The sequence below is a fragment of the Panthera uncia genome, chromosome B1, assembly GCF_023721935.1.
Source record: "Panthera uncia isolate 11264 chromosome B1, Puncia_PCG_1.0, whole genome shotgun sequence".
In the NCBI taxonomy this organism is placed as follows: domain Eukaryota; kingdom Metazoa; phylum Chordata; class Mammalia; order Carnivora; family Felidae; genus Panthera; species Panthera uncia.
In genome coordinates, this window is record NC_064811.1 from 151767280 (window position 1) to 151782854 (window position 15575).

The window sequence follows — 15575 nt, forward strand, 5'->3', positions numbered from 1 at the left end:
CTAGCCCTCACACACCTGAGTTATGTTACCTGTGTGTCCTGAAAAGCCCCAAGATGCTAATTTAGCTTCAACAGGTCTCAAGGTATTGACCCCAGGTGCATGGAAGAAGCAAATCCTCTCTGGTATAAATGCACCCCTCCTTCCTACAAATGCCGTAAGTAAAATCTCAAAGAATATGATTTCACAATCAAAAGTCACACACAAGAAAAGGGAATGAGCCACATGAGGGAAAATCTGCAGAAACAAACAACAGAATTAGAATCCAAAACCCTGTAAAATCACAAAACCCAAAACCCTGCAAAAATGCAGGATTATCAGATGGTTACTAGGACAATAAATGTGTATTCGTGCAAGGAAATTTTGCAAGATTACTTAAGGTTTGATAAAGAAAAAAGGGATTATCAAAACAGTCCTAGAGACTATGAAAAAGAACCAAACAGAATAGGAATGAAAAGCATACTGAATTCAATCAATGGATGGGTGTGAAGAGGTCAGTGATGAAAAGTATAATAAAATTATTATAAATAGAAAATATCAACTAAAAGCTTTAAAAAATACGAAAGCAAGACTGAGAGACATGGAGAGGAGATATTGTATGACTCCATTTATATAAAGTTCAAAAAAGGCAAAGCTGATCCTGCAACAGAAAAAAAAGACCCTGACTCACTACCATTCCCTGGCTGAACTCTCAGGCCTGCTAAAAGCTGCTCCCGCCCACCCCTGCCTGTGGGAGCCGGGCCTCTCTTCGCCCTGCCCTCCCTCCAGGGCGGGTGGTATGGGAGAATGACTAAGGAACAAGGAGAAAAATGCTCAACCTCTAATAATCAGGTAAGTGTAAATTAAGACAATGGGATACACTTTATACCTATCAAGTAGGCAAAAATGAAAGTTTAACAGTACCAAATGTTAATAAAGATGTGTAGGAACTGCAACTATTATACAGTGTGGGTGAGAATATCCATTGGTACATCTGTTTTGAAGATAGTTTGGCATAATCAAGTATAAGCGAAGGTACATGTAGCCATGACCCAGCAGAAGAGGAATGAACAGGGTGATACACGGATCTACTCCATTTGTTTCTTTTTTAAAAAAGGAAGAAAAATATATAATCTGAAACAAATAGGGCAAAATGTCAATATTTGGCAAAACTGCTGGGTACGGATGTTTGTTATATTCTTCCCTTTTTAAAAACATTTCATTCACATATTGTAAACCAGTAGTAAATAGCAAGCGTTCCATATATATATATATGTGTGTGTGTGTGTGTGTGTGTGTGTGTGTGTATATATATATATATATATATATATAAAATAAGCACTTTATTCATATATGTACAGATGTATCTGATTCTCTGCCTTTGACAGGCCCAACGGTTCTTCACTCCTTTTCATGTGAGTGATAAAACACAAGCCTCTGGAAGGATGAAATTAACAGCATCCCAGCCAAGGGAGTTCCAGTGACACCTTACATGCTTGCCACTCTCATTTTTAGTTCCCCCTTCCTGTCTTATAATAAGCCCAACTATACAGTGAAAGAAAAGTCTGTTACATAAACACTAAAAACATGTTATTTTTAGGTTACCTAGTCCACAATACTGCCAGAACCAGAAAATTTACTGTGAACTTTTTAAAAAGCAGACTACAAAAAAGTACATATTTAAAAAAAAATAAAAATAAAAAGGCTACCACCACAGAGAACCAAAAAAAAAAAAAAAAAATGCCAAAAGGCTTGAGTAATTTTTATTTATGAACAGATATTTTAACAAATAATTTAAAAATTGTTATTACTAATATAAATTGAGGGAAGAAATTAAGCTTAAATGACCCATCCCATAATTTTTAGCTAACAAGTAAACATCACATATAGCCAATCATAGCTGTCAGCGCACAAGTCTCCATAGTTGAACCGGGTGAGCAGTGGTCAGTGCTCCGAGGTGCTGCTCACCACACAGCCAAAAGTCTGAGGGGGTCAGGACTTCTACAGAGGTGGTCCCTTGGTCCCTGTGAAGGAGCCCACCAGGCCCCCCCCACTTCCCAGTTCTCACAGGATCCTTGTTGTGTACAGGAAGTAGTGAGTTACCACTTTTTCCACCACCCTCACTGAAACAGGAGATGGGCATCAAGAATTCATCAAAAGGGGCGCCTGGGTTGCTTAAGTGTCTGACTTCAGTTCAGGCCATGATCTCGTGGTTCATGAGATCAAGCCCCTTGTTAGCCTCTGTGCTGGTATCTCAGAGCCTGGAGCCTGCTTCGGATTCTGTCTCCCTCTCTCTCTGCCCCTCCCCCACTCATTCTCCCTCCCTCCCTCCCTCTCTCTGTCTCTCTCTCTCTCTGTCTCTCAAAAATAAACATTAAAAAAAAAAAAAAAGGATTCGTCAAGAGAAGGATATTATCAAACAGCATCTATATCCAGTATTCTAGTCTGTTCTCCCTATACCTGAAAATCTTCCTCCTCATCCCAGACACCATCTAACCACAGAGAAGCCCCTAACCCTGCAAATGATCCCATTTGACACAAAAAGATATTTTATGCTGTTCTCACTAAAGCAGTGGTTTCTAATTATGTGCCCCACCAGTAAAAATAAATTTGAGACAGCAACCCCAGTACATTTATAAAATACATTTCTATACATTTTGGGATATGTATTTATATATTATAAAACACTGTATTATGTAACAAAACAAAGGAATTTAGAAACATGAAGCAACAGCTGTAGTATAAAATGAAGTTTGAACTTTTAACACTTAACCAATACTATAGATTATATTTTATGTGGGAACATTCAGTCCAAGAGAAGTATTAGTGTCAGGCATAGTAACAGAAAGGAAAGCCCTTCAACAGATGGTGAGACTCTCTTATTACCAGAGAATTAAGATACGTACTTATGCTTTCTACCTCTACTTCCTTATCACTCTCTACTTCCTTTTTAATTCCTGCTGGGCTTTTAAATCCTTTATTTTTTTTTAATGTTTATTTATTTATTTTTGAGAGAGAGTGCGTGTGTGTGTAAGTGGAGCAGAGAGAGAGGGAGACAGAGAATCCCAAGTAGGTTCCTGCTGTCAGTGCAGAGACCCACATGGGGCTTGAACTCATGAACTGTGAGATCGTGACCTGAGCTGAAGTCAGATGCTTAACCAACTGAACCACCCAGGTGCCCCTTAAGCCCTTTATTCTGAATGAAGCTTATTTACATTCTAGATCTTCTCCTCCTTGAATGAAAACAGTACATTTTTCAAAGCAATAATATGAAACTAATTCCTTTTTCTTTATTTAGTCAATATTGTTAAAATATTAACATTTTATTATTATTTATTATACTTTTTGTGGGGGTGGGGGAGAGAGCACAAGCAGGGAAGAGGGGTGGAGGGAAGGGGAGGAGAGGGGGAGAGAGGGAGAGGGAAAGGGAGAGGGAGAGGGAGAGGGAGAGAGAGAGAGAGAATGAGAATCTCAAGCAGGCGTCACAGTCAGCACAGAGCCTGAGGAGAAGCTGGATCCCATGACCCTGAGTTCATGACCTGAGTCAAAATCAAGAGTCGGATGCTCAAATGACTGAGCCACCCAGGAGCACCTACAATATTAACATTTTTCAAAGAACACTGCTAATCGTATAAAACAGTCATACCTGCTTAATCATAACAAGGGAGAGAATATAGTTTGATAGTGAAAATTTGAAGTAGTTAAAGGGAAAAAAAGAATTACTATTTTAGAACATAAAATAACACATATACCTAATACTATTAAAATTAGGTAAATTAGGGGCGCCTGGGTGGCTTAGTCGGTTAAGCAGCCGACTTAGGCTCAGGTCATGATCTCGAGGTCCGTGAGTTCGAGCCCCACATCGGGCTCTGTGCTGACAGCTCAGAGCCTGGAGCCTGTTTCAGATTATGTGTCTCCCTCTCTCTGACCCTCCCCTCTTCATGCTCTGTCTCTCTCTGTTTCAAAAATAAATAAACATTAAAAAAATTAAAAAAAAAATTAGGTAAATTAATTGAAATATTTAGCTCAAACTGGTTCTATACTATTAAGTAAATCACTGGACTCAGAATTTGAAGGAATTAATTTAAGAATTTGAAGACATTCTTAATTTATTGACTTTTGACTTAAAAAAGTCATCCTAATCTTGAACTCTTCTTATATTCTCACAGAACTGAGAAAATTCACAGAGAATACTTATTTTTCAAGTTTTTACTTGGTAAGGATCATGTATACCAAGTGCAAATTATTTGTGTCTAACTCTCTACACTGAAGAGATGGTTTGGCTCATGAAACACTGGCCCAATATGGTAGACAAACACGCTTTAATAAGGATGAAAAATTCATCATGTCTGTGAGTGCTTCAGGTGACTGATGATATTATTAGGTACCTAATCACTCAGATACTTTAAATTTTCATGGATAATGTCTTCTGATCTACTAGGGAAGTATAAATAGAAGCATACATCTTGGATGAAGTTTAGTCCCTGGTCACATAAGAAAGGATGAAGAAAGAAAAGAAAATTGCACCAATTATTAATTTCTGAGAACCCTGTCTCTTTAGCTTAACGTTTATAAGGAAGTGTGCTTTTTATCTGTTTAACATCACATAAAATGAAAACAAAGATTTTCATTTAATATTTAATTAGTATCTATCACTGCACCTGGGAAACATACTATACTTTTATATAAGTAATTGTAATGACTATTATTCACAGTTTAAAAAAAATTTTTGGTGCATTGTTTTGCTAATTATTTTCTTGTGAGGCTTTAGCAGAAGGCCCAGGAATAGAAAAAAACTATGGAGTAATCCGGAGTTAAGTTATAATGCTGAGCCATACTTGGGAAAAGGTTTGATTAGGCATAAATGAATGCATAAGGCCTCCGATTGCTTTTCTTTCTTTCCTTTTATGCTTTGTTGCATGGACCCAAGGTCCTCTGTTTACCACTCTGCTACCACTACAGATATGACTGGAGTATCATTAGCATATGCTGGTGGTTACTTCGTCTACAACTTACCTTCAAAATATAAGAGGAATGAAATATCCGCCCAATTATTATTAATTAATACATGAAGGTAAACTTATTTTATAAAATTAAATAATATGCCTTTTTAACAATAAAGACAACAGGATCTTAATCAGCTTTTTAATTTTTAACCTCAAGGACAGCAGGTGTGAATCCATAACACAAATACTGACAGAATAGTTATAAATACTATTAGTTTGAACTGACAAACAGGTTCTCAAATATTAACTGCTGCAAGGTCCTTACGAGGCCGACCCTCATCCCTACCAGAAGAGCTTTCACTTGTCTGAACCTGCGATGATGACATAAAAGGTTATGTAACCAGTCTCTCTGTGCACAGAGTATTAAGTTATTATATTCTGGTCAAATCTATTCACTAACTCAAAGACAAAAACAGAATTCAAATTTCTAGAATCCAGAAGGTACTGATGATTTGTTTTTGAGTAAATGCCTTTCATAGCACTACTTATGTGCCAGGAACTATTCTTAGAGCTTTACGTATGTTAACACAGAAACCTTACATTTTTTATGCCATGGATCTATGGAAAAGTTAGTAACTACCATAATTTCAAAGCAATGGTGAACATAAATAATACTTCAAGATGCAGCAACAAATGTAATGTGATATGAAAATATCTGTCAGTTCTATTGGTGACAAATCAGTTACTGTAAATACTCTTAGGAACTGTAGCATGTTTGATAACTGATGGAAATGCTAACTCCAGTTAGAGATTAGTGAAAATTAAAGATGTAACATTTTCCCCATCCAAGTTCCAAACCCTCCGAGTTCTGTCCATTTATGCCTTAGCGGCAGAGAGCCCCTGTATGAACAACTCACTTAACTCTGCAACAACTGCAGATGAGGACTCTGAGGTACGGTTCATTACCTATTGCACTACCGCAAAATAAGTGACTGAAGTACACATGCACCCCCAGTTCCAGAAGTACTGGCACCCTCACCTTGATGGGGGGTTTCCGAGTGATGTGGGAGACAAGGAAGTTCATGGCAATGTCCTCACAGTTGATGTATTCATCCACCATATCTCGGATGGCCTGGGGCATCACGTAAGAATACAGGTAGGCATAATACTGTCAGGGGTAGAAAAAGAATCACATACTCTGTTAGAGGCCACAGTTCTTTGGCTTTCAGCAAAAACATACATGGATCTAGGAGCTGTTAGGAAGTGTAGTGGGGGTGGGAGGGCTGGGTGTGACAATCATTAGTGGAATCGCTACTGGCATTTATTTAGGGGGTTGTGGCCAAGGATGCTAAACATCCTACAAGGCAGATCTTCTGCAATAATAAATAATTTTCCCATCCAAATCGCCATTATCACCCCCCTTTGAGGATCAAAAGTTCATTTTACAACAATATAAAGATTTTTTCAAATTAGGTCAGACAGTGGCTCAGTTGAACATTCTGTGACAATGACAATAAGGGATAAGTGAGGGGGAAAGCCTGGTTATTGAGCCATAAAACATCCAATCCCTCAGTTCCTCTACATGTGGATTCTAGAATCTGATTATTTCTCAACCATTGCCATAGGCTACTCCCTGCTCCAAGCCACCATCATCTCTTGCCTGGATTATTCATACTGTCCCCTAAACAGTTTCCCTGCTGTCATATTTTCTTCCCTACAGTCCGTTCTATGCACAGCAGGGTGATCATGTTCAAACACAAGTCCAACTTAACATGCCAGTCCAAAACCCTTCAACAGCTTTTCATTTCACTCAGAGTAAAAACCTAATTTCTTTCTTTCTTTTTTAATGTTTTATTTTATTTTTGAGAGAGAGTGACAGAGTGAGAGCAGGGGAAGGGCAGAGAGAGAGGGAGACACAGAATCTGAAGCAGGCTCCAGGCTCCGAGCTGTCAGCACAGAGCCTGACACGGGGCTCAGACCCACGAACCACAAGATCATGACCCGAGCTGAAGTCAGATGCTTAACCGAATGAACTACCCAGGCGCCCCGAAGTCTACATTCTGAAAATTGTCCTGAAAGGCCCACAAAATGGTGTGCGAAAGCTGGCTCACACCTGCTAATGAATGTCAATTGCTAACCAAGAATTTTGAGACTGTTTAGGAATTCTGTGAGCGTGTTATGAAAAATAGCCATTATTAAAAATATAATCACATAAACTTAAAATTAAATAAGTTATATTAAAACCAATAAATACCTAAAGCACATCACTTAATTAGCTTACTATTATTTATTACATTTTACTGTTATCTTGAGGTTGTTTATATCTACCATATCTGGATGGTGAAAATACTATATAATGGTGCAGAACTGCCCATCCCTTCCTAACTTCAAGTTCAGTGACTCATGTCCATAGCTTGAAATCAGTCGCAGCAAGAATACTTATACCACAGAAAAGGACAAATGCTATAAAACAAGGCAATTATTAATTATGATGTGTTGCAATGTGCTAATGATGAATGAATAGGTAAGGTGCCCAATAAAACGGATTTATATATTTTATTACCTTAAATAGTTAGAATCTATGTAGTGAAATAATGATAATAAAATTTTTGTACCACATAGTGGTTTGCTGGTTATCTTACGGCAAAGTACTTAAGTGAACTTAAAAGATGAATTATACATTTTTCTCTTACAGAAAGAGGATTAAAACTTGCCGACTCTTTATTTTTTTTTTAAGTGTTATTTATTTTGAGAGAGAGAGAGAAAGAGAGAGCAAGCGAGGTGCACAGTGACAGGGAGAGAGAGAATCCCAAGCAGGCTCTTTGATGTTAATGCCAAGCCCGAAGTAGGGCTTGATCTCACAAAATAAAAGATCCTGACCTGAGCCAAAATCAAGAGTGGGATGCTTAACTGACTGAGCCACCCAAGTGCCTGTCGACCCTTTAAATGGACAGTGGCTGCCATTAGTGTGCAAATGAGAACATAGGTAAAGAACATAATCCATATCCTCAACAAGGGAAGGTGACATGAAAACAAGAAGAAAGAACTGCCTTCTTTTAAAAATATGGAGAAGAGAATAGCCAAAGTAATTTTGAAGAAGACCAAAGCAGGAGGCATCACAATCCCAGACTTTAGCCTCTACTACAAAGCTGTAATCATCAAGACAGCATGGTATTGGCACAAAAACAGACACATAGACCAATGGAATAGAATAGAAACCCCAGAACTAGACCCACAAATGTATAGCCAACTAATCTTTGACAAAGCAGGAAAGAATATCCAATGGAAAAAAGACAGTCTCTTTAACAAATGGTGCTGGGAGAACTGGACAGCAACATGCAGAAGATTGAAACTAGACCACTTTCTCACACCATTCACAAAAATAAACTCAAAATAGATAAAGGACCTGAATGTGAGACAGGAAACCATCAAAACCCTAGAGGAGAAAGCAGGAAAAGACCTCTCTGACCTCAGCCATAGCAATTTCTTACTTGACACATCCCCAAAGGCAAGGGAATTAAAAGCAAAAATGAACTACTGGGACCTTATGAAGATAAAAAGCTTCTGCACAGCAAAGGAAACAACCAACAAAACTAAAAGGCAACCAACGGAATGGGAAAAGATATTTGCAAATGACATATCGGACAAAGGGCTAGGATCCAAAATCTATAAAGAGCTCACCAAACTCCACACCCAAAAAACAAATAACCCAGTGAAGAAATGGGCAGAAAACATGAATAGACACTTCTCTAAAGAAGACATCCAGATGGCCAACAGGCACGTGAAAAGATGTTCAACGTCGCTCCTCATCAGGGAAATACAAATCAAAACCACACTCAGATATCACCTCACGCCAGTCAGAGTGGCCAAAATGAACAAATCAGGAGACTACAGATGCTGGCGAGGATGTGGAGAAACGGGAACCCTCTTGCACTGTTGGTGGGAATGCAAATTGGTGCAGCCACTCTGGAAAACAGTGTGGAAGTTCCTCAAAAAATTAAAAATAGACCTACCCTATGACCCAGCAATAGCACTGCTAGGAATTTACCCAAGAGATACAGGAGTACTGATGCATAGGGGCACTTGTACCCCAATGTTTATAGCAGCACTCTCAACAATAGCCAAATTATAGAAAGAGCCTAAATGTCCATCAACTGATGAATGGATAAAAAAATTGTGGTTTATATACACAATGGAGTACTACGTGGCAATGAGAAAGAATGAAATATGGTCCTTTGTAGCAACATGGATGGAACTGGAGAGTGTGATGCTAAGTGAAATAAGCCATACAGAGAAAGACAGATACCATACGTTTTCACTCTTATGTGGATCCTGAGAAACTTAACAGAAATCCACGGGGCAGGGGAAGGAAAAAAAAAAAAAAAAAAAAGAGGTTAGAATGGAAGAGAGCCAAAGCATAAGAGACTCTTTTAAAAACTGAGAACAAACTGAGGGTTGAGGAGGGGTGGGAGGGAGGGGAGGGTGGGTGATGGGTATTGAGGAGGGCACCTTTTAGGATGAGCACTGGGTGTTGTATGGAAACCAATTTGACAATAAACTTCATATATTGAAAAAATAAAAACATAAAAATATGGAGAAGACATTATGAACACAAATGTTTAGAAGTATTTCCACCATTATGTGATTACGATTGATGCCATAAATAAACGCTTTCATGTTGTACATTTTAAAAAAATAAAAACTTTGTAGCCTGTTTAAAAATATTTTAAATGAAAAGTTTCAATGCATTTAGAACCTACTCTAAGAAAAAGTAACACTTTCTCATTAGTTTCCTTAAAAAAAAAAGGCATTTCAGAAGATGAAAATTCTAAGCGGATTTTAACAAAATGCTACCAAATTAGTGGATGAATATCATGACTTAATAAGTCCAGCAATGTGGCATTTCTTACATGGACAGTGACTAAAACCAATTATCAAAAATATGCTTACTTTAGAAATAGATCTCTCTGAGTACCCAAGTGGCTCAGTTGGTTAAGCAGCCAACTTCAGCTCAGGTCATGATCTCACAGATCGTGGGTTCAAGCCCCGCATCAGGCTCTGTGCTGACAGCTCAGAGCCTGGAGCCTGCTTCTAGTTCTGTGTGTGTGTGTCTGTCTGTCTCCCTGCCCCTCTCCAGCTCACGCTCAGTATCTCTCCCTCAAAAATAAACATTAAAAAAAAAAAAGAAATAGATCTCTGACTTGCCATAAGACAGTGTCAAATTAAGGTTTTAAAATAATACACCTGAAACTAATATAACACTGTATGTTAACTGGAATTAAAACAAAAAAGGAAAGGAAAGGAAAGGAAAGGAAAGGAAAGGAAAGGAAGGAAGGAGGGAGGAAGAAGAATATTCAATCATTTGCTTTCACTAAAATATAAAAATTCAGTAAGAATATCATTTTGAAACTTTATTTCATCTTTATCTCAACATTATAAAAATTTCTATAAGTACAGTAGTGCATATAAATAAATACACACATATATGAGGTACAGGTTTAAAAATTTTTATTGATTGGTACTTATAAACAGAAAACTTGATTTCTCAAATCAGGGATGACCAACTTCATTGCTTTCAAGGACCAAACAAGTAAGGTAAATAAATAAGTGACACTTTAAAGAAACTGGTGTAAGAAAAATAAAGAGACGTGGGGCAAATAAGTGCATACAAGCCCATCAGCAGGGGACAGTGACTACACAGCTTCAGGCAATTGGTGCCAGGCAGGAAGAACACCCAAGTATGACCTGATCTTCATGTTCACCGAAGTCCAGATGTTTGTGTAAACTTCTCTGGTGTTTAAAACCTGGCAGTGCATGGGATGGCATCAGGGGACTAAATAAACATTTCTGTTAGCCACAGAAGGCTTGAGGGCTGCTACTCTATAACCTTTGCTCTAGATTTTCAAATAGAAAAAAAAACAAACAAAACCCTAAGGTTTATTAAGTAAATTATTTATTACTTAAAAGTGAAGGGATATGGCTACTGTAACTTTTAAAGAGCAATCAGAATTTGAGAACAGGCAGACTTTTCAGAATGCAAGTAAATTCTTAAGGTATGAGTAGCAATGCTAAAATTGGTGGCTCTTTCTCAGATGACCAGTAGGAAAATAAATGACTCCAGTTAAGTATGGTTTCTCAGCAGATAGTTTCTAATCCTACTTGCAACTCCTATCCAACCAAAGCCCACCCATGTTTGGAAAATAAGCATGGGGCGCCTGGGTGGCGCAGTCGGTTAAGCGTCCCGACTTCAGCTCAGGTCACGATCTCGCGGTCCGTGAGTTCGAGCCCCGCGTCGGGCTCTGGGCTGATGGCTCAGAGCCTGAAGCCTGCTTCCGATTCTGTGTCTCCTTCTCTCTCTGCCCCTCCCCCCTTCATGCTCTGTCTCTCTCTGTCTCAAAAATAAATAAACATTAAAAAAAAAAAAAAGCACAAGGGTTAGATTCAAGATGGAACAAGCAGATCAGCTTCACACATTAAGTTTTAAAAAGAAAAAAAAAATCTGAAAGTTTAATGATTTCTTAGTCTAGTTCAAAATGTCCCTAGTAAGATGGCTTTCAAGGTTCTGTTTGAGGTGGGTCACAAGATGCCACCACAGGAAATATGAAATACATGAGGGACAAAAGATTGGAGAAACTTGGGATGTCAGTTTGAAGTTTGAAGAGGGACATATAGGGGATGTCCTGAAAACATCATTAGGTATAGGAGTACAGAATTCAGGCAACAGCCAAGGCTGGAATATAGACACAGAAATCACCAGCCTGTAGATGTTAATCCACAAGACCTTGAGATATGAGAGAATGTCTAGGGAAAACACAAAGTGAGAAGAGCACTAGATACAGAAGCCAGAACTCTAAGACACTTCAACATTTATGGGGAAAACAGTGTGCAAGTTGCCCAGGATGAGAGAGGGCATGGAGTGGAGATCAGGATGATGGGCCACGTGGCAATGTCTTTGATGACCAGGAAGAAATAACTAGGAGGTTCCTAGATGGAAGCAACAAGACAGATGCTCAAATGAGACTCAAATGAGATTTTATATGAGAGCTGAGAATTGTCTGGAAGTGTCATTGGTAAGCAATAAAAATGATTCTCTGTACCTTCCCTGCTCCAAAGTACATATCTGGGGAAATGAGCAGACTAAATCACTGTCCCAGGAAGAAATATAGGAACAGGGTAAAGGGGAAGCACTATCCTCAGAGAAAAGTCAGGTATTAATCAGGTCAAGGAGACAGAAGAGGTATTCTGTGAAGTGAGGGGTGCAGGGAATTGGCTATCTAAGAAAAGGGATTCTTCAGAGCCCAGAGGAAGTACTTGGAAGGAAAGGTATAGAGCAACACTATCTAAGATATATTATGTGAGTCACATCTCTAGTAGCCACATTTTTAAAAAGTAAAAGAAACAGTATGGGAATGCAAGCTGGTACTGCCACTCTGGAAAACAGTATGGAGGTTTCTTCAAAAACTAAAAATACAACTACCCTACAAACCAGCAACTGCACTACTAGATATTTATCCAAGGGATACAGGTGTGCTGTTTCGAAGGGACACATGCGCCCCAATGTTTATAGCAGCACTATCGACAATAGCCAAAGTATGGAAAGAGACCAAAGGTCCATCCATGGATGAATGGATAAAGAAAACGTAGTACATATATACAATGGAGTATTACTCGGCAATCAAAAAGAATGAAATCTTGCCATTGGCAACTACATGGATGGAACTAGAGGGTATTATGCTAAGTGAAATTAGTCAGAGAAAGACAAAAATCATATGACTTCACTCATATGAGGACTTTAAGAGACAAAACAGATGAACATAAGGGAAGGGAAACAAAAATAACACAAAAACAGGGAGGGGGACAAAACATAAGAGACTCATAAATATGGAGAACAAACAGAGGGTTACTGGAGTAGGTGTGGGAGGGGGGATGGGCTAAATGGGTAAGGGTAACTTAGGAATCTACTCCTGAAATCGTTGTTGCACTATATGCTAACTTGGATGTAAATTTTTAAAAAATTAAATTAAAAAAACAGTAAAATTAATTAGAACATATTTTATTTAACCCAGTGTATCCAAAATAATTGCATTTTAACATACAATCAATATAAAAATTATTGAGATAGTTTACATTCTTTCTTTCATGCCAAATTTTCAAAATCTGGTGTGCACTTTATACTTACAGCTCATCTCAATAATGACCAGTCACATTTCAAGTACTCAATAGCCACGTGTGGCCAGTGGCTACTTCATAGTATAGACAAGATACAGATGAAAGATGAGTCAGGAGCAAAAATATTTAGCAATAACAATACAGGAGAAAAGTAATGACTGCAGGGGTATGCATTTTGGATATTCATTAAAAACTGGGATGCATGCCATGGTGAAAGCTCTAAGGAATAAACAAAACTTGCACAACCACTACAGAGGCTCATAGTGGGGTTTGATAGTGTGGGTTAGCCTGAATCAGAAGAGAATCAGCCAGGCCATGTCTAGGATGGCAATGGTAAAACAACAGTATTTAGCCCAAAGCTCTCAGTTTTAAGGATGAGAGCCAATGCCCAGAAAGGTAAACTAATTTCCCTAATGGCCTACATGCAATCGTGCAGGCAGCCTTACTACCTTGACTTTTTATTCCAGAGTTGCTTTGAGCATCTTGAAAACAATCTTTAAAAATAGAAATAACTTACTTCTAGCATAAAAGGAACATATAAGAGGGGCACCTGGGTGGCTCAATCAGTTAAGTGTCGGTCTTCGGCTCAGGTCATGATCTCACACTTTGTGGATTCGAGCCCCACATCGGACTCTGTGCTGACAGCTCAGAGCCTGGAGCTTGCTTTGCATTCTGTGTCTCCCTCTCTCTCTGCCCCTCCCCCACTCATACTCTGTCCCTCAAAAATGAATAAACATTTTAAAAAATTAAAAGAAAAAAAATGAACATATAAGAAACATTAGGATGGCTAACTTTAGGGCAGCATTTCACTACCACCCAAAGGCTCAACTCTTAACCAAGTTCATGCCAATCTTATCAAGCTTCTTCTTACCTTGTGAAAGAAGGCAGCACCTGTCAGCACCATGGACAGCTCACAGGAGTAGTTGGAGTTGTAGAGCCAGGACTGATGAGGGATGTCCCACGCATGGTAACGGCCAGGGAAACCCACAATGCGGTCCCGTGCTTCTCTCCACACCCTTGAAAAACACAAGTATATCCACACACCTGAGTATGAAGCTCTAAGATAACCAGAAAGTTTAAAATTACCGTCTCTATCTTGCAGGCTCTGGTCCTTGGGCTGTTACTTCTTTTTTCCTTTAAAAGGTTTTTCTTTAAATAACAAGATCAATCACAGGCCAAACAGGATAAAAACAAGCAAAGAGTGCCACATGTAGTTTCCTTAATAAGCACTTGCTTACTGCTCTTCTAACTTCTGGCAGCCAGCACCTCTCTAAGCCTTTACAGAAAGAACAAGCTGGAATAACATGGAAAGGAGTTAACTAGAAGTCAAGAGTCTCCAAAATGGGGTATGAACAGCAATCTGCTAATAAGTAGGAAGAAATACCAATTTCTACTTCTATTTATTTTTAATCTTAATTTCCAAAAAAAGTTGTTATATTTTTATGTGCTATTTTCTATTTTTTTCTGTTCTATTTTCTATTTTTATTTTTTCTCAAAAATTTTGTTTTACATGAGCATAATATGTTAGTACAGTAGGACTTGTATATAATTTACGTACATTGCATACATAACTGTTCTTTTACTGAGGGGGTACACCATTAAAAAAAAACTTGGAGCCCACTGGTTTAACCACAGGAGACTATTGCTTGGAGTAGGTGCAACAGTCTTAATTCCTGAATTGAGCACAGCTGAGGCCGAAACCTGTACCATCAAAAGAAGTGGTCTATAGGACTATACAAATGAAAGATTCGTAAATGCATGAAATAATAAATTCAGAATTCAGTATGTTTCCAGGCTAAACTTTTATATAATCCCTAAATTTATAGGTAAGGTAGGACAATAAAATTGGTTCCCCAATTTCGCAGGCTAAAATCATAGAGCTGAAAGTACTTATCGTCTACAGAACCCTACAAGCTGTAGAAGTGCTTCTGGTTTCATAAGCAATAAACCACCATATCCCCACTCCATCTCACCCCCAAACAGAGATTTAAACTGCCTGAGAAACTCTCTCATCACTTACATGGAGTTTCAATTCCTAAAACACAAAAAAGATTTCATTCCAAAAGACTTCCTCTCCTATTAAGTTTGAAAGCAATTAATCTAGTCCAATACACCAGAAACCACAACTTCTATCACAATGTAACAGCCTCCTAGGTGGCATTCTGGCATCTCCTACCCAAGTCTTACCTCTGTCCTAATTTATCTCCTAAGAAGGACTCCAAATTACTAGCCCAAAAAGCTACAAGAAGTTTTTATTATATACTTTGACATTTACAGAATGTAAGAATTACTAATAAATACCACCAGGATATCCAAATGTTCTACCAATACTCCTAAAAATATTGATCTCTTCAAATGCCTGTTACTTCTACTAGTCCTGAAATAGCAGCAGAAAGAATAGGAAACTGAATTTTTTTTTAATTTTTTTTTAACATTTATTCATTTTCTGAGAGACAGAGAGAGACAGAGCATGAACGGGAAAGG

General features: G+C 38.3%; 1 protein-coding gene across 1 annotated transcript in view; it reads right to left on the reverse strand.

Moving 5' to 3' along the window:
• EXTL3 (exostosin like glycosyltransferase 3) overlaps window positions 1-15575 on the reverse strand; it is an 83259-nt gene that overhangs the window by 4423 nt on the left and 63261 nt on the right. The window contains exons 5-6 of the mRNA XM_049632370.1: window positions 13963-14107; window positions 5962-6090 (exon numbers count right to left, since the gene is read on the reverse strand). Coding sequence (XP_049488327.1) covers window positions 5962-6090; window positions 13963-14107 — 274 coding nt within the window. The remainder of the gene's footprint in view (window positions 1-5961; window positions 6091-13962; window positions 14108-15575) is intronic.